Raw genomic sequence first — 18,469 nt, 5'->3', positions numbered from 1 at the left:
AGGAGGTGAAAGAGGAGTGGGAAAGAAAACAGTGGGAACAGGAGGCATCATGGGCATTCTCATGTTTGTTGGTTTGTTGTTTGGATTGTTTGGTTCCTGCATGTAAAAGGTTCTGTAAAATTACCTGTGACGTCTGTAAACATATGGCCCAGACATGCAGTGTGGGCCTGTAGTCTCGCTCATCCCATACGCCTGGACAAGGGGATGTTCAGGACTCAAGAAGAAATCCAGAGTTTCTGTAGTGACAGGAGCAGCGCCAGAGAAATGCTTCTGACAGTGGGAAAATCCCAGAGCACTGTGGATTTTTGCACTGTTACTAAGTAGTCTGCTAATCTTGTTCGAAAGGGCTTTTAAATCACTGCTGAGTAGAAAAAACCACAGAGAAAGACAGGGGAATTCAGAGGAAATGTAAATAATTTCCAAAATAAACCAACTTTGTGTTTCAATTACACATTCATCATTTGAGTTTGGATGTCTAGGCACATTATTTCCCATTTGTATCATTTACAGAATGTCCTTCCCTGAATACTAACTCCAAATACCAGGGATGTCCCAATTTTCCAGGTTCATGAAGGATTGGTGAACTGCATTGTGGAGATCACTATTTTCACTATTCCTTGATTCTTTATCACTTAAATATGTGCTAGTCCACCAAAATCTATGATCATTAAGATAACAAGTGTCTCATTGTCTGGGCAATTTGTAAACCTATCTGGAAAACTGAAAAGTCCTACAAGTAATCAGTACAGACATGCAATGTTTTTTGGAATCTCTATGGGTATGTGTACACAGCAAAGAAAAACCCGCGGCTGGCCCATGCCAGCCAACTCGGCTTGTGGGGCTCGGGCTGAGAGACTGTTTCATGCTGTTGTAGACTTCCAGGCTCCGACTGCGAGGACTGAGCTCTGGGACCTTCCCACCCCATAATGTCTTAGAGCCTCGGCCCTAGACTGAGCGTCCGAAGTCTACACAGCAATGAAACAGTTCCACAGCTGAGCCCCGTGAGCCTGAGTGGCTGGCATGGCCAGCTGCGAATTTTTCTTTATTGTGTAGACATACGCTATGGGATCTTCTCCCCTTCTGTACATAAATTCATAGTCAAGAGCTATCATGCCACGGCCTCTATAAAACTGTTTCTTTTTGGTGAGGGAGTGGAGTAGTGCTTAATCCTCAGGGCTCTGGAGATAACATAAGAACCTAGGAACAGCATATTGGGTCAGACTTATGCACAAAGATGACTGACTCCTTCAGGGAACTGATGGGCAGGATCCCTGGGAGGCTAATATGAGGGGGAAAGGAGTCTAGGAGAGTTGGCTGTATTTTAAAGAGCTTATTGAGGGCGCAATGAACAAACTATCCCGATGTGCAGAAAGAATAGCAAACTATAGCAGGTGACAGCTTGGCTTAACAGAGAAATCTTGGTGAGCTAAAACACAAAAAGGAAGCTTACAAGAAGTGGAAACTTGAACAGATCACTAGGGAGGAGTATAAAAATATTGCTCGAGCATGCAGGGGTGTAATCAGGAAGGCCAAACCACAATTGGAGTTGCAGCTAGCAAAGGATGTGAAGCATAACAAGAAGGGTTTCTACAGGTGTGTTAGCAGCAAGAAGGTGGTCAGGGAAAGTGTGGGACCCTTACTGAATGGGGGAGGCAAACTAGTGACAGATGATGAGGAAAAAGCTGAAGTACTCAATGCTTTTTTTGCCTCAGTCTTCACAGACGAGGTCAGCTCCCAGACTGCTGAACTGGGCAGCACAATATGGGGAGGAGGTGAGCAGCCCTCAGTGGTGAAAGAACAGGTTAAGGACTATTTAGAAAAGCCTGACATGCACAAGTCCATGGGGCCAGATCTAATGCATCCGAGGGTGCTGAGGGAGTTGGCTGATGTGATTGCAGAGCCATTGGCCATTATCTTGTCATGCCTCACAAACCTCAGGGGCGGCTTTACCAATTTTGCCACCCCAAGTAGTTGCTGCCAAATTGCCGCCGCCCCCAGGAGAGCGGCGGAGCTGCTGCACAAAAGCCACCACAGGAAATGAATGCTGCCCCATTCTCATTGCCGCCCCAAGCACCTGCTTGGAAAGCTGGTGCCTGGCACTGGCCTGCCAACCTGATTGCTTCTATGATGAGATAACTGGCTCTGTGGATATGGGGAAAGTGATGGATGTGATATATCTTGACTTTAGCAAAGCTTTTGATATGGTCTCCCACAATATTCTTGCCAACAAGTTAAAAAAGTATGGATTAGATGAATGGACTATAAGGTGGATAGAAAGCTGGCTAATCATCGGGCTCAATGTCTAGTTGGCAGCCGGTATCAAGCAGAGTGCCCGGGGGCTGGTTTTTTAACATCTTCATTAATGATCTGGATGATGGGATGAAGTGCACCCTCAGCAAGTTTGTGGATGACTAAGCTGGGGCGGGGGGGGGGGGAGAGGTAGATACGCTGGAGAGTAGGCCAAAAGAAATCTGATGAGGTTCAACAAGGACAAGTGCAGAGTCCTGGGTGCTGGGTGTTGAGGTGCTGAATCCCATCCATGCTGCTACAGAGTGGAGACCGACTGGCTAAGCAGCAGAAAAGGACTGGAGATTACAGTGGATAACACTGTGCCTTTGTTGGCCAAGAAGGCTAATGGCATATTGAGCTGCATTAGTAGGAGCATTGCCAGCAGATCAAAGGAAGTGATTATTCCCTTCTATTCAACACTGGTAGGCACATCTGGGTATATTGCATCCAGTTTTGGGCCCTCCACTACAGAAAGGATATGGACACATTGGAGAGAATCCAGCAGAGAGCAACGAAATGATTAGGGGGTCTGGGGCACCATGACTTATGAGGAGAAGTTGAGGGAAACTGGGCTTATTTAGTCTTCAGAAGAGAAGAATGAGGAGGGATTTGATAACAACTTTCAACTACCTGAAAGGGGTTCCAAGAGGATGGAGCTTGGCTGTTCTCAGTGGTGGCAGACGACAAAACAAGGAACAACAGTCTCAAGTTGCAGTGGGGGAGGTCTAGGTTGGATATTAGAAAAAATTTTCACTCGGAGGGTGGTGAAGCACTGGAATGGGTTACCTAGGGAGGTGATGGAATCTCCATCATTAGAGGTTTTTAAGGCTCAGCTTGCCAAAGCCCTGGCTAGAGTAATTTAGTTGGGGTTGGTCCTACTTTGAGCAGGGGCTTGGGCTAGATGACCTCCTGAGCTCTCTTCCAACCCTAATCTTCTATCATTCCACCAAGCCTGGTATCCTGTCTTCCAGAGGCAATGAACAGAACAGGCAATCATCAAGTGATTCATTGCTTGTCATCCTCTCCCAGCTTCTGGCAAACAAAGGCTAGGGACACCCAGAGCATAGTGTTGCATCCCTGACCATTCTGGCCAATGACCATAGATGGACTTATCCTCCATGAACTTATCTAATTTTTTTTAACTGCATTGTAGTTTTGGCCTTCACAACATCACCTGGCAATGAGTTTAATGACCTTGGGAAATCAGATAAAAATACATTGATACACTTGGAATGGATGCCAAAGCCTGCAACAAAGGTGGAGAAAATCTCCAGTGGAAAACTATAGTAAAGCCCAGGGCAGAACTTTGGATGCAAGACATGGGATAGTTTGTGCCGGACACAAATCTATCTTTAAAAATCCATTCAAAACTAGATACCCCAGCAGACACTGAATCAGAGATCAGTTTTATGAGATGCTACTGAACATCTTTTCCCCCCCACTGATTTCTACCAAAATATAAAACTACAGTGCTGAATGCCAATTACCAGGTAAAATATCTGTGCTAGTGAGAACAGAAAGGCAACCCCCATGAAGTCAATGGGGCTATCTGGGGATAATTGAGGGCAGATAGGGTTCTTTGGGCATAGGTAAAGTAGTATTTGTTACTAAGTGTACCTTCCTGAGCAGCTTAGGTTCCTCTCTAAGCTAATGGACATGGCCCATGATAACACTTTCTTTTTCATAAATCCCGACTGAGCAGACGTGTCCTTTAGTTTCTCCATGATTTTCTCCCATACTCGTGGAACTCCCATATGAGATGTTGGCTGTGCTTCTTTCAGTGTATTGACCAAGCTGCCCTGTTAAAATAAGAGAATATATTGCAAAGGCCAGGATTGGTGTTATGGAGGTTTTTTCTTCCTAATGAACTAAGTCTTGCAGCACTTATAAGTATAATATCATTGAAGTCAGAGCCTATTATTTCAGCTAGATCCCCAGGTGAGCTAGAACAGTGTTTGACACAACTGTGTATGTGCTGGGGGAGGGCACGGTTGGCTTTACCCCTCCTTTCTGTCCCCCCCAATCCTGCCTACCTGGAACACCGCTTATACTCCCTCCTGTGCCAGGAGAATCCTCAAGCTGCTGCCTTAAAAAGAGCTCAGGTTCTGGTTATATTATTTTTTCATTTTATAATGTAATGAACTAACTTTGTGTACAGAGAGGGTAAGAGACCCACTATTGCTATCAGTTACAGGAGCTCTTCTTTAGCTAACGTGATAGAGGCCTGTGATTTTGGAGCTGACGGAACAGAGTTCTAGGCATGGCTCTGGGTTAGGGTAAAATGGGGCCTTAGGTCACTGGAGTATTGACTCTACATCTCCCATTGAATTAACTTTTCCAGAATGGTTACACAAAACTTGCAATTATTTCCTGCATTAGTGCTTCTGCTGGTGAAAAAATTAACTTAAATGTAAATGTAAAGTACTATAGGTACCTTTAAAGCATCTGGCTCAGCGAAGTAAACTTGCTCTCCCCACTTGATTCCAGTCCAGAGGTCATATATCTGAGCAGCTATGTGGCTGAGCGGGAGGTAACTGACTATAATCTCCTGTTGGAGCTCTGCTGGTTGCATATCCCCAGCTCTGCTGGCATGTGCTGCTGTCCAGGTTATCTGTTCACATAAATAACAAGATGTTAAATAGAAAAGGAGTACTTGTGGCACCTTAGAGACTACAATTATTTGAGCATAAGCTTTCGTGAGCATATTCATGAAAGCTTATGCTCAAATAAATTTGTTAGTCTCTAAGGTGCCACAAGTACTCCTTTTCTTTTTGTGAATACAGACTAACACAGCTGCTACTCTGAAACCTGTCAAGATGTTAAATATTATTTTAATATAATTTAAGCAGCCAGTCCTGTTACATTAGTAAACTATGACTCTGTCTGTATAATACACGTGTTGTTAGAGCTATCACTACCTTTAACAACCTATTTAGAGCAAATGAACTGCAAGGAATATAATGAAATGGTAGCAGTCTGTTTTCCCTACTGCTGCACTGTAAGCACTACAATTCCTGCCTTACATACACAATGGGTATTGCTGACACAATTAACCTCACCAGAGGGCCTATGGACTGAACAGACAAAGAAACTGAACTACGCCTTCACAGAATCATAGAAATGTAGGACTGGAAGGGACCTTTATAGATCATCTAGTCCAGTCCCCTGCACTGAGGCAGGACTAAATATTATCTAGACTCTCTCTGACAGGTGTTCTTAAAAACCTCCAATGACAGAGATTCTACAACCTCCGTAGATAATTTGTTCCTGTGCTTAACTATCCTGATGGTTAGGAAGATTTTCCTATTATTTAATCTAAATCTCCCTTGCTGCAATTTAAGCCCATTACTTTTTATCCTGTCCTCAGTAGTTAAGGAGAACAATTTATCACCCTTCTCTTTATAACAAGCTTTTATGTACTTGAAGACCGTTATGTCTCCCCTCTGTCTTCTCTTTTCCAGACTAAACAAACCCAATTTTTTCAATCTCTCCTCGTAGGTCAGGTTTTCTAGACCTTTAATCATTTTTGTTTTTCTCCTCTGAAGTTTCTTGAGTTTGTCCTCATCTTTCCCACAGTGTGGTGCCCAGAACTGGCCACAATACTCCAGTTGAGGCCTTATCAGTGCTGAGTAGAGCAGAAGAATTACTTTTCGTGTCCTGTTTTCAACATTCTTGCTAGACATCCCAGAGTGGTGTTTGCTTTTTTTGCAACAGTATTACATTGTTGACTCATATTTAGTTTGTGATCCACTATAACTACCAGATCCTTTTCTGCAATACTTCTTTCTAGACAATCATTTCCCATTTTGTACTTGTGCACTTGATTATTCATTCCTAAGTGTACTACTTTGCATTTATCCTTATTGAATTTCACCTATTTTAGACCATTTCCCCATTTCACTCCTAAAGATGGCCCTTCCCAATCAAGCTTGAGGAACACAGGAAGACCCATGGGGAAGCTTGCACTGTCCCTGCTTGTGCTGCTGCCCCATAGGCACTGACTTTGTGGGTTCTCCAGGGCTGGAGCACAGACAGGGAAAAATGGTGGCTGCTGAGCACCCACCGGCAGCCCCCCCATCAGCTCCCCCTTACCACCTCTCGCCCATTGGCAGATCCAATGGATCAGCGCCTCTCCCTCCCTCTCTACACCTCCCGCCCACCACAGTCAGCTGTTTCACAGCATGCAGGAGGCTGGGGGGGAGGCGTGAGGATGCGGCGCACTTGGGGGAGGGGGCAGAACTTGGCGCAAAGAGGTGGGGGTGGGAAGAGGCAGGATGGGGTGGGGCCTTGAAGGAAGGGGTGGAGTAGGGATGGGGCCTGGGGCAGAGCTGGGGGTCCAGCACCCCCCAGAACTTTGAAAAGTTGGTCCCTGTGTGTTGCTCTGCTATGGGTAAAGAGGACTCCTGTGTCCAGGAAGGTCAGTCTGTCACCTTTTATCAGCACAGCATTTCTAGGATGTCATTTGAAACAAAACAGCAATAACTACTATAGAACAAAAAGAAAAGGAGTACTTGTGGCACCTTAGAGACTAACAAATTTATTAGAGCATAAGCTTTCGTGAGCTACAGCTCACTTCATCGGATGCGAAAGCTTATGCTCTAATAAATTTGTTAGTCTCTAAGGTGCCATAAGTACTCCTTTTCTTTTTGCGAATACAGACTAACACGGCTGCTACTCTGAAACCTGTTACTATAGAACAGTGAGTTCGCATGACAGAAGGGTAATTTGCTTACACAAAGTCATTCAATATCACCAATGGTATTTATCATTAGGAATAATAGCCATGGTCTATAGGTTCAGAGAGGCTGCCCTAGGTGCAGAAAGCAATATTGGGCAAGCGCTTGTGGAAAAAGAGTACAAAGAGGCTTGACAAGATATTTTCTAAATATGTAGCTGCATTATCTGCTTAGCATCCAAAAATCCCTCAACATGCAGTTATGTTCACACGTCAGATCAGGGTGGGGAAGAAAGGGATGAATGCCTGACCCAGCACAGGTTTAGACTAAGGGCAGAGGGAAACTTCTTTTGACTAAAGAAGGCAGCAGTACAGTTACAGGCAAAGGATGTTTTCCACTGTGTTGACCAGCATAAAAATAGCCTGCTTGTGCACAGTAGCCAGAAATAGTTTGATAGCAAAATAAAAACTATACCAGATTCCTTTGAGACAGAAGAACACAGGATTTGCCATGCCAGATCAGACCTTTGGTCCATCATGTCCAGCATATCCTACTTCCAAATATTGCTCTGCCTACTCCCTACTTTAGGGTGAATTGCTGTCATTATCAGTTCCTGTGCTCCATCAAGAGCAGAAGTTGCAATTCCAGCCAGCCCTTTTATGGGCTACACAAGTGTTCACACAAGTTCTTTAATCCTTTCCCGCACTGCATAGCCATGTAAGAGCCAACCACATTCTAGCCCTTGGTAAGCAGACTTTTGTATAAAGTCTCTTTTCCACTTGACTTTTTACCTCTCTTTGGCACTACAGAGTTGGCTGTTTGCAGCAACATAGACACGGATTTTGTGAATAAGAAGGCTGTAGAATATACAAAACTTTTGCTATTCTTTACTAAATTAGGATGAACTAAAATGAATGTAACTTGGAAAGGTAATAATGTTACAGATAAAGGGCCAAGTTTAATAAAACCTTGCAAAAGCTTCTAATATCAGGCTGCTGTGACATTGGCTGCCTAAGGTGTATGATTCTTTTGAAGATGATCTTGAGAGGTCATTTGAAGATATTTGTGGTAATAGTGTTTTATCACGCAATCAACTGCATGAACCAAAGAATGTCATTTATAAACTCAATTATGAGAAGAGCTTGTAGTTTCTCAGAAATATATAGTTTGGATATAGTATCTTTTGCTATTCCGTCCTTAAAACAGAGTGCCACAGTGCTTGGAGATTCCACCATGATCCCATTTCTTTCTAAAGCACAGAAATAAACACCCTCATGCTTTGAAAAGCTTTATCATAAAGCTGTGTCTAGAGTACATACATTATCATGACTCAGCATGGCTCCTTTTGGCTTCCCAGTTGTTCCAGAAGTGTACACTAGCACACAACATTGATTTGGCTTTTGAGAGCTAATAATGTCATTGAGAGTAGCATCTGGTATCTCATTTCCCAACTCCATAAATTCTTCCATCTACAAAATGAAATGGGGAAAAAAACAAACAATTCAAGGAGTCAGCTAATAGAAAGCATGGAAATTGCAATATTTTAAGAGTCTGGAAAAACGACAGAAAAATTAAGATGGGCCTGGTTCTTCTGACCTTTCTTAGGCAACACTCCCATTCAGGTAAATTGGAATTTCACCTGTCTGAGGGGTCTAAGCCCAATATAGGACCTCAGTTTTGATCTGTATGTCACACAGTCCCTTCTCCACTAGTTATTCCAAAAGTTTTGCATCAGCACCCCAACATACAGCTATTAGAAGTGGAGTGTGCAAAGGCAATGAAGTTTTATTAATTCTTTTGGTGACTACTTAGGGAATAACATTCCTTTTCACTTTTCTAGTCACATGGGCTGAAAATATGATTCAGAACTCATGTTAGAAATGGTTTTGATTCATATTTAAAGTAAATTGTATCACAGCTTATAATTAAAACACCAAGTAAACTGTCCAATTTTGTTGATTTCCAATAGATTATTTCTTGTCTATTCTATATGTAAAGCACTTTGAGATGCTAGAATGAAAGGCTCTATGTAAAAGCCAAGTATTCTTATTATTTAAATGTGGGAACAATGGCCTTAGTTCTCCACTACTTAGGGAAGATGAGCAGATGCAGGAAGCTGGCTGAAGCTCTCTGATTCAGGGCCGTCCAGTTCCTGAACAAGGCAGAGCATGAGCGGTTCTTGTCTAATTTATGCTGCAAGCATATGGTCTCTTTTGTGCAACACAAAATTGCCTTAGCAGAATGGAGAATCTGGGCCAATATGTTCTATTGATTACTATCAGATATGTGTTGATACAATGCATTTATATGGGTCTGAATGTAACATGTACACATTAAGATCCCATTATTTCAGTGTTAATAAGTGACGGAGTGGGGTAGTCACAGCATGTGGGAAAGAAAACCAAAAAGGGTTATTTTCCCACTGAAAGACTGGATTATTCATATAATATTTACACAGCTGTATATGAGCAGTGACTGAGGGCAGCATCCCAGTTCTATACCTGGCAAGGAATCTCCCCACTACTGCCTTATGGGCAAATCTTGGACACTGAACCAAGCTTGTAATCAGCAACTGGGCTTTAGGGTGGCAGTTGCAAGGGAGAGTTTACATAGTTGAGAAGGATGAATCCTTCCCCTCAGGATGCACTCTGTGATCAGTACCTCAGCATTTAACCTGCAGTATTCTTCATGGTAGGGGAGCTGCCCCTCCATGGGAGAGTCTGTCTTGGGATTCCATTTTAGTCACTGACACACCACTCAATGCCCCATCCCTCCTCCAAACCCCCACCTGTAAAAGCATGCAGGAGCCCACCACAGACAACAGTTTCATGCCATATAGAGGGTGTGGACCCCTTCATGGTTTCCTTACATCCTGCTTCTCCCCACATAGTGGACTGCATCAATGCCACGGGAACTAGCAGTGGTGTGGGGTCCGGATTTGTTCCTATATGACTTGACTCTTCATGCCTTGTATTCTTGACTTTACTCTCTTTCACACCACAAGGCATTAATTTCTGTGCGCTTGTTGCCTAGGCTTTGTTTACTTGAACAGCACCTGCACTAGGATAGTGTTTCCATTCCACAGAGACTGAAGGGTAAAGTCACACAGATTTATGGAAACGCACTGTCCAGAGGACTAGGAGTCTGCTGTAGCTGCAGCAATTGCTCATTACTGTACAATTATCTCAACTGTCAATCTGTTACACACAAACCTTCTCCTATCAATAGCCTGTGTTTTATGTGACTGTATCAAAGCTAATACACAACTATCTCTACCATTGGTGATTCGATCTCTGAGTGTCTCTATATGGAATACAAATATGGCAACTGCCAATTCTTATCATCACAACTAATGTAACAATTATTCTCTCTCGCTGAAAAAAGGTGGCAGATCTGGCACTAGATCAGTAGCATTTTCAGTTACATTTTGTCCTCCACTATTAGAAAATATAAACTTCAGGTCATTTATCTCTTTCAAAGTTCTCAGACACTTGGAACTCAGTGTGAGTTCATCTCTACTGTTTACTGTTATTTAATAACAAATGTATATGATTAAATAAGCGCTTCTTTACACTGCAAATTAATTTTTCTTATTATTGCACTGCATTTTGTATAGCACACTCCTGATATCTATGTGCCTTTGTATAGTTAAATATTTTATAATATGAAAATCAATACAGAGAGAAGGAACAATGTTGGCATAAATATGTTAAACATTTTCTCCTCACTTCTGTTACTAGTAAAATACTTTCAGTTTTGATATCTAAAGCCTTAAGAGATTTGTTTACAATTCACTCTCTACTAAATGCTGTGTAGTCTTTTTGCAATTCATTTAGCATGGGCAAGGAAATTAAGCAGGGGATTTACACTGTTAATTCACAGTCAGTTCCAAGCAGAATGCTGATTTCAATGTTCACATTAGAAAATTGTCTTCAGCGACATTTAAAAAAGAAATAATGAAAATTCTTCTACACATGTTAGGTTTTGTAAAACCCTATTTTTTAAGCCTAAATTTTGGGCCTGTAGTTGACAATGAGTCTGATCCTTAATCTTGTTCCTAATCTTGCTGTCTAAGTACTGCATGAGCTAAAAAAAGACCCTGAATACACTAGAATCAGTGTTTTATTCTTTGCATATGTAATAGTTGCTTGTATTCAACAGTTGCTTGTGGATAGAAATATTTGCTACAAATACAAAGATTAGCAGAATAGGAGGTTCCATAGGACAACAAAATATTGACAATGGATTGTGAGAGCACAAGCATTTTCTAGTTCCCAGATCCAGCATAACTGACCACAATTCACTAGAACTGGGCAGACAATGTATTAACAAAACAACAACAACAAACAACAGTTCTGCCAGTATAGTCTCACCAGAAGTCTGGTAAATATTATGTTAATCCAATCTAGTAACTGAAACATAACACATGACCAAGACAGCCAATAAATGTAGCTCTAATTTTGAATATCAACTATCAAACAAACGGAAGAGTAAATTAAATTAATGAAAAATTACACTGAAGTATTTTGAAGAGCAAACACATTTGAAAACATTGTGATCCTCTGGCAGACATTCCACAGACAGAAAAGAAGGTGAAATACATCAAATGAATGAATTGTTACACCGCTCTAAAATTCACATACCGTATATAAATTGGGATCTCTCTCTGATAAAGAGTCATTGTATAGCACAACTGCTTTTAAGTACGGTAGAAAACTCCAGATCTGTTGGGGTTTAAAAAAAAACCAGCATATAATTTATTATTCACTTGTTTCTGATTTAATTAAAAGTGTATATCAAAAGATTCCAAAAATTGAATTAGATTGATATCCACAAAAACCCTCAAACCCACCATAAATAATACAGTACTCTTCCCTAAAGCTACTCAGACCCAGTTCATCCCAACACCCCTGGGGAAACACACAGGCCTTGCAGCATGCTCCGAAGGAGATTATACCCATGCTATGTTGGACCAAGGTGCTCCAACTAAGGTTCCTCCTGAGTTAAGGACCTTAATTTAAAATGATCTGCCACCAGCCTCTTTGCATTTCAACCAGTGAGAGTGATGCTTTTAGGGTGGGATGTGAAAGGATTACAGCTGCTGTGGATATCACATGAAGACAGAGATGGTCTCTAAAGTACCAAAGCCTTGGTTAAGTTTTTTTTATAATGTTCTGCCTCATTTTAAACATTTTTTTATCTATAAACATATATAATTTAAAAAATAAAAGCAATTTGGCAATTTCAAAGAAATAGGAAAAAATTGAAAGAGTGCTATTGTATCTGAACACTTAGCTGGTGTTTAGCCTGTAAAAATGTTAGGTTAGTTTCACCACTAGATGCCAGTGCTGCTGCTTTCACTTCCCGTGTTGTAGTTTTGCCTATCCTTGCCAGAAGCATTTAATTGCATCATGGTGCACTGCCAGCCAAAGCCCCATAACCCCAGCCCCGCATGCGCTGTGAGAGGAGTTGCGGGAGTTCCTAGAAGATGTCCGTGGCTCCCGCAACAAAGTACAGCTTGCTCTCTAGCGATGGGGGGACTTTAATCAAATCCTCCCGGCCGCAAGGGCCCTCATGGGGGAGGGGAAAAGGACCAGGAGGGAGGGAGCCGCGGCCTACCAGCGGGTCCGCCTCTTCCGTGACTCCTTACTCACCTACGAGGTGGGTCATGGACTGCTGCGCGGCCCGCCGGGAGCCGCGAGCATCCCTGCCGGCGAGGATCCCCCCCCAGCTCTCCTCATGGCACCCTTTACCATCGCAACATTGAACACCCGCGGCTGTAGGATGGGTCTCCGCAGGTCCCAGGTGCTCTCCTTCCTTCGGGAGGGGAGGTACTCTGTGGTTTTCCTGCAGGAGACCCATATGGATCCGACCGCCGAAGACAGCTGGCGGCTGGATTGGGGGAACAGGGTCTACTTTAGCCACCTCACAGTTCGTACGGCTGGAGTGGCAACCCTGTTCTCCCCCGACCTACGGCCTGAGGTGCTGGGGGTTGCCGAGGCTGTGCCGGGCCGCCTGCTGCACCTCCGGATCCGCATGGAGGGGCTCGTAGTCAACCTCGTCAACATCTATGCCCCAGCAGCGAGCCCGGAGCGGCTGCAATTCTATCAGCAGGCGTCCGCCTTCCTCAGCACCTTGGATCCTCAGGAGTGCCTGGTCCTGGGAGGGGACTTTAACATCACCCTCGAGGAGCGGGACCACTCGGGGACCGAGCAGAGCCTGGCCGCCGTTGCCGTCCTCCAGGAGATAGTCGAACACCACTCCCTGGTGGACGTCTGGCATGACCACCACCCGGATGACACTTCCACGTTCACCTTTGTCCGGGTGGAGACCCATCGGTCGTGCCACTCCCGGTTGGACCGCATTTATTTATCACGCTTTCATCTTTCACGAGCCCACTCCTCCAGCATCCGGCCGGCCCCATTTTCTGACCATCATATAGCCACCGTGACAGCCTCCCTCTGCGCGGAAAGGCCGGGGCCGGCCTATTGGCATTTTAACAACAGCTTGCTGGAGGATGCGGGCTTTGTGGCGTCCTTCCGGGAGTTCTGGCTGGCCTGGCGAGGGCAGCGGCGTGCCTTTCCCTCGGCGCGGCGGTGGTGGGACCTAGGGAAGGTGCGCGCCCGGCTCTTCTGCCATGACTACACCCGGGGCGCCAGCCGACGGAGGGATGCGGCGATAGAGCAGTTGGAATGGGAGGTCTTAGAGCTAGAGAGGCATCTGGCCGCCAGCCCCAAGGATCCACCCCTATGCGGAGCATGTCGGGAGAAGCGGGAGGAGCTCCGGACCCTCGTGGACCATCGGGCCCAGGGTGCCTTTGTTCGATCCTGCATCCATCTCCATCGGAAGATGGATTGCGGCTCCCGCTTCTTCTACGCCCTGGAGAAGAAGAGGGGGGCTAAAAAACATGTCATCTGCCTACTGGCAGAAGATGGCACCCCCCTCACGGATCCGGTGGAGATGTACGGGAGGGCGAGAGCCTTCTACGCAAGCCTTTTCTCCCCGGATCCAACCGATCCTAACACTTGCAGAGTGCTCTGGGAGGAGCTCCCGACGGTCAGCGCGGGCGACCGAGACCAGCTAGAGCTGCCTCTCACTCTGGCTGAGTTCTCGGAAGCCCTCCATCGCATGCCCACCAATAAATCTCCAGGCATGGACAGGCTGACCGTGGAGTTCTACCGCGTGTTCTGGGACGTCCTGGGCCCAGACCTAGTCACCGTCTGGGCCGAGTCTTTGCAGAGCGGGGTCCTCCCTCTTTCGTGCAGGCGAGCCGTGCTGGCCTTACTGCCAAAGAAGGGGAACCTCCGTGATTTACGAAATTGGCGTCCCGTCTCGCTCCTCAGCACAGACTACAAAGTCGTGGCAAAAGCCATCTCGCTGCGGCTAGGGTCCGTGGTCCACCCAGACTAGACCTACACCGTCCCGGGCCGCAGCATCTTCGACAACCTATATCTGGTCCGGGACCTTTTGGAACTTGGGTGTAGGGATGGTCTGTCATTCACCCTCCTGTCCTTAGATCAGGAGAAGGCGTTCGACAGGGTGGATCACGGGCATCTCCTGAGCACTCTGCAAGCGTTTGGCTTCAGACCCAGGTTTGTGAGTTTTCTCCGGGTGCTGTACGCCTCCACAGAGTGTTTGGTCAGGCTCAACTGGACCCTGATCAAACCGGTCAGCTTCGGGCAAGGAGTACAGCAGGGGTGCCCCCTCTCGGGCCAGCTGTACGCTCTGGCGATCGAGCCCTTCCTCTGTCTCCTCCGAAGGAGGTTGACAGGGTTGGTGCTGTGGGAGTCGGAGCTGCGGCTGGTCCTGTTGGCGTACGCTGATGACATGCTCCTCGTGGTCCAGGACCCGGGCGACCTGGCGCCGGTGGAGGCTTGCCAGGCCATCTATTCGGCAGCCTTCTCCGCGCGGGTCAACTGGGTCAAGAGCTCTGGCTTGGTGGTAGGGGACTGGTGGCAGGCGAGCTCCCTCCAGAAATGGACAGGACTACTCCGGTGCCTCTTGAGGGAGAGCGCTGGTGCTTAATCAACTAGTCCTGTCCATGCTCTGGTACCGGCTCAACACCCTGGTCCCGGCCCCAGGTTTCCTGGCCAGCCTCCGGACACCGATTCTGGAGTTCTTTTGGTCAGGACTGCACTGGGTTCCTGCAGGGGTTCTCCATCTACTTCTGGAGGAGGGAGGGCAGGGCCTAAACTGTCTGCTCACTCAGGTCCATGTCTTCCGCCTCCAGACCCTGCAGAGGCTCCTTTATGTGCAGGTAGTCCGGCGTTGAGCATACTGGCGCACGCCTTCCTGCGCTGCTTCCGAGGGCTCCGATACGAACGGCAGCTCCTTTATCTCCATCCGAGAGGTCTTCCGCGAGATCTCTCCGGGCTCCCGGTCTTCTACCAGGACCTCCTCCGGACCTGGAAACTCTTTACAACGACCAGGTCCATGGCGGCCACTGAGGGGGCAGATCTCCTCGCGGAGCCCCTGCTACACAACCCCCAGCTCCTTGTGCGGGTGGCGGAGTCCCGCTCGGTGCACCAGAGGTTGATCCTGGCAGAGGTCACAAGAGTCGGAAACTTCCTGGACTATGACCGGGGAGACTGGCTGGATCCCCTGACGCTCGCTCAGCGCATGGGGCTTTCCAGACCTTGTACTCCCCGGTGCATACTTCAGGAGGTGAAGGCCGCTTTGCCGCCCGCTGCTCGGGTTCATCTCGACCGCGTCCTGCACGAGGGCACGCCCCGCTCACCCGTTACCCCAGGCCCGCCGGACCTTTTAATTGGACCCCTGACCCGTGGACCCAACCGACCCCTTCACCCCTTCACTAGAAGCCGGCTGCACGAGATGCAGCTGGTCTGCTTTCAAACCGCGCCAAGAAAACATCTCTACACACTTGTGCTCCACACCCTTCACGCCCGCACCCTCGTGTCCCACCCCGATACAAAATGGCGGGACCTCCTGCCACCTTTGGAGGGTGAGGAACCCCGGTGGGCCAGCCTATATTCCACCTTAGTCCCAAGGCCCACCGGGGATGTCAGTTGGCGGCTCCTTCACGGAGCCGTGAGCACGGGCATGTACTTGGCACGGTTCACTTCAATCCCAGACACCTGCCCCTTTTGCGGCGTGAGGGATACCCTGGCACATGTATACTTGAAGTGTGCCAGGCTGCAGCCCCTATTCTGGCTCCTCACCAATATTTTATTACGTTTTTGGTTGCACTTCTCCCCTCACCTTCTCATTTATGCACTCCCTATCCGTGGCCCCACAAAGTCACAGGATCTCCTGGTCAACCTCCTCCTGGCCCTAGCTAAAATGGCCATCTACAAAACCAAAGTGAGGAGGTTGGCCGATGGAGTCTCCTGTGACTGTGGGGCCTATTTCCGATCCTCGGTCCGTTCACGTATCCGGACAGAGTTCCTCTGGGCGGCGTCCTCTGACTTCCTTGACGCCTTTGAGGAGCAGTGGGCGCTGTCCGGGGTTCTCTGCTCAGTGTCCCCATCCAGTTCTCTTCATTTGACCCTTTGACCGCACTCCTGTCCCTGTTATTTCATTAGTTGTCCCCCGGAATCTTTTGGGTATCTAGGTCCTGTGGATCCCCTTTTAAGCTGGGGGGGATCCTTTAGCAGTGGACGGGCTTCGCCCGCCCATTGTCCGGATCCCAATAAGACTATTTTTCTATAGCCATCTGGCCTTGCCCCATCACACTGGATAAAACAGGGTTGGCCACAGGCTTCCTTTTAACTTTCTAGATAAAAATGGTATAAACAAAAAGAAACAAGCATCAGGATTCAGATACTTTTCTCACTTGCTTTTGATAATATAGCATGGTATTCAACTAGGGTAAATGGAAACAGAGTGTCTGTCTGGATGTACACCTTGTTTAGGAGTATCTTATCCCCCGAAATGTACGAAATATACCTAGTAGTTGGTGCAATCCAAAATAATAATAATAAAAAAAGACTCATCAGAAGTATGTTTGACAAGACCCAGGGATAGGTTATCTCTGGCCAGGGGGAGTTTATTGGAGTATCCAGAGAAGGGGCAAACTCCATCAGAGGCAGAGCAATCAACACACTTTTCATTTTCAGCAAGGGGACTTCAGGGACACCTCTCCTCCTCCATCCCCAAGAGCCTCCTCGAGCATATCACTGAAAGAAACACCTAACTAATGTGTTCACTTGGGCTCAATCCAAAGCCCATGAAGTCAGTGGAAAGATCACATTGTCTTCCTGGGGCACTGGATCAGGCCCTATATGGAGAAGCAGCACGGTCCCATTTGTAACCTCCAATAAATTTTGCCAAAATTGTGACACATTCCTTTTAAATAAAGAGCTTCCCACTCTGTCCATGTGTTTATATTATGTTAGTCACCATGATATTGGACTGCAGTTCATACTTGCCTCAATAGTTAACATTAAAAGCAGGAAGAGATGATGTTCTGGAGAGGGAAGATTCAGTCTCTAAACACCGATATCTTTAATACTTAGCTGGATGTCTGTTATAAAACGGATGCACTTAAAAGTTTCCTCTGGTATGATAGCCCCTCTTTAACCAATATTTCATTTGCTCATTGGAGACCAACTGGGTTTACCACCAAATTCAATGGAAACTGAAGCTGGCTCAGTCTAAATGGAGTAAATTTACTGGGATTGAATGAAAGCCCTGGTCTGTTTCATTGCTCTGCAATGTGCAGGTTGTAATTCCAATTACAGTGAGGTAAACTTCCAATGATAGTTCAGTCTTGCTGGGAAATAGTAACTTCTCTGTAAGAAGTCACCACTGTGATTCCTGAAATCCAGATCCAAACAACATGAAATGCGTCAGCCCATAAAAGGTCATCACATTAATCAGAACTCAGCATTATTACACTAGTTAATCCTATAGTGAAATCGTTATTGCAATGAATTTTTGCCATCCTAATCACTTGCATTGAAGCAGACTGTGATATTCCACTCAGAATTAAGATATGATGCTCATCATCAGAAAATGGCTTGTCAGATAACACTGTAATAAACTGGCTACTCTGCTATGTACTGGATAGAATGAGAACTGCTCAGTTGTGTGTTGCAGGCACTGTATTTTTTTAATAGCTATGGAGATTATCCTTTAGCTCAAATACCTCAAGTGGCAGAGGCCTGTGATTTCAGGACAAAGAAATACTAGTTCTGTCCCTAGTTTTGTGAGACGTTCCAAATTACCATTTACCAAAAAAACAGCTAAAATATTTGATATTTGGGCTTTCACAGCATCATGAGCAGTGGAATTACACCTCAGAAGTTACAAAAGCAATCCCCAAACCTTCATTATCTTGTCCAATTGTTTCTGATTTTCCACCACAATGATATTGGCTTTGCAGTCATAAGCAATGTAGTGGCACGCTTCAGGAGAGTTGGTTGTATAGATGCCTGTGACAATTCCTCTGTTAAAAAAAAAAGTGAATTTGAGGGATAAACAGGAAAACACTGAGTACGATACACTTTTCCCTTGATACTACAGTTCAGACGTGCCGACTTCCC

The 18,469-nt window shown here is 46.0% G+C and overlaps 1 protein-coding gene across 7 annotated transcripts in view; it reads right to left on the bottom strand.

Annotated features, from left to right (window-relative positions):
• Window positions 1-18,469, bottom strand: part of ACSBG1 (acyl-CoA synthetase bubblegum family member 1) — a 77,009-nt gene that overhangs the window by 16,718 nt on the left and 41,822 nt on the right. For 5 of the 7 annotated variants that reach the window (XM_038420464.2, XM_043494475.1, XM_038420465.2 and 2 more), the window contains 6 exons: window positions 18,252-18,372; window positions 11,609-11,689; window positions 8,285-8,434; window positions 4,724-4,900; window positions 3,907-4,088; window positions 125-361 (listed from right to left, as the gene is read on the bottom strand). In XM_038420464.2, coding sequence (XP_038276392.1) covers window positions 125-361; window positions 3,907-4,088; window positions 4,724-4,900; window positions 8,285-8,434; window positions 11,609-11,689; window positions 18,252-18,372 — 948 coding nt within the window. The remainder of the gene's footprint in view (window positions 1-124; window positions 362-3,906; window positions 4,089-4,723; window positions 4,901-8,284; window positions 8,435-11,608; window positions 11,690-18,251; window positions 18,373-18,469) is intronic. The other 2 variants (XM_043494473.1, XM_043494472.1) reach the window with 1 other exon arrangement.

The sequence above is a fragment of the Dermochelys coriacea genome, chromosome 10 (genome assembly GCF_009764565.3).
Source record: "Dermochelys coriacea isolate rDerCor1 chromosome 10, rDerCor1.pri.v4, whole genome shotgun sequence".
NCBI classification, from domain to species: Eukaryota; Metazoa; Chordata; order Testudines; family Dermochelyidae; genus Dermochelys; species Dermochelys coriacea.
This window is presented reverse-complemented; position numbering and strand designations above follow the sequence as displayed.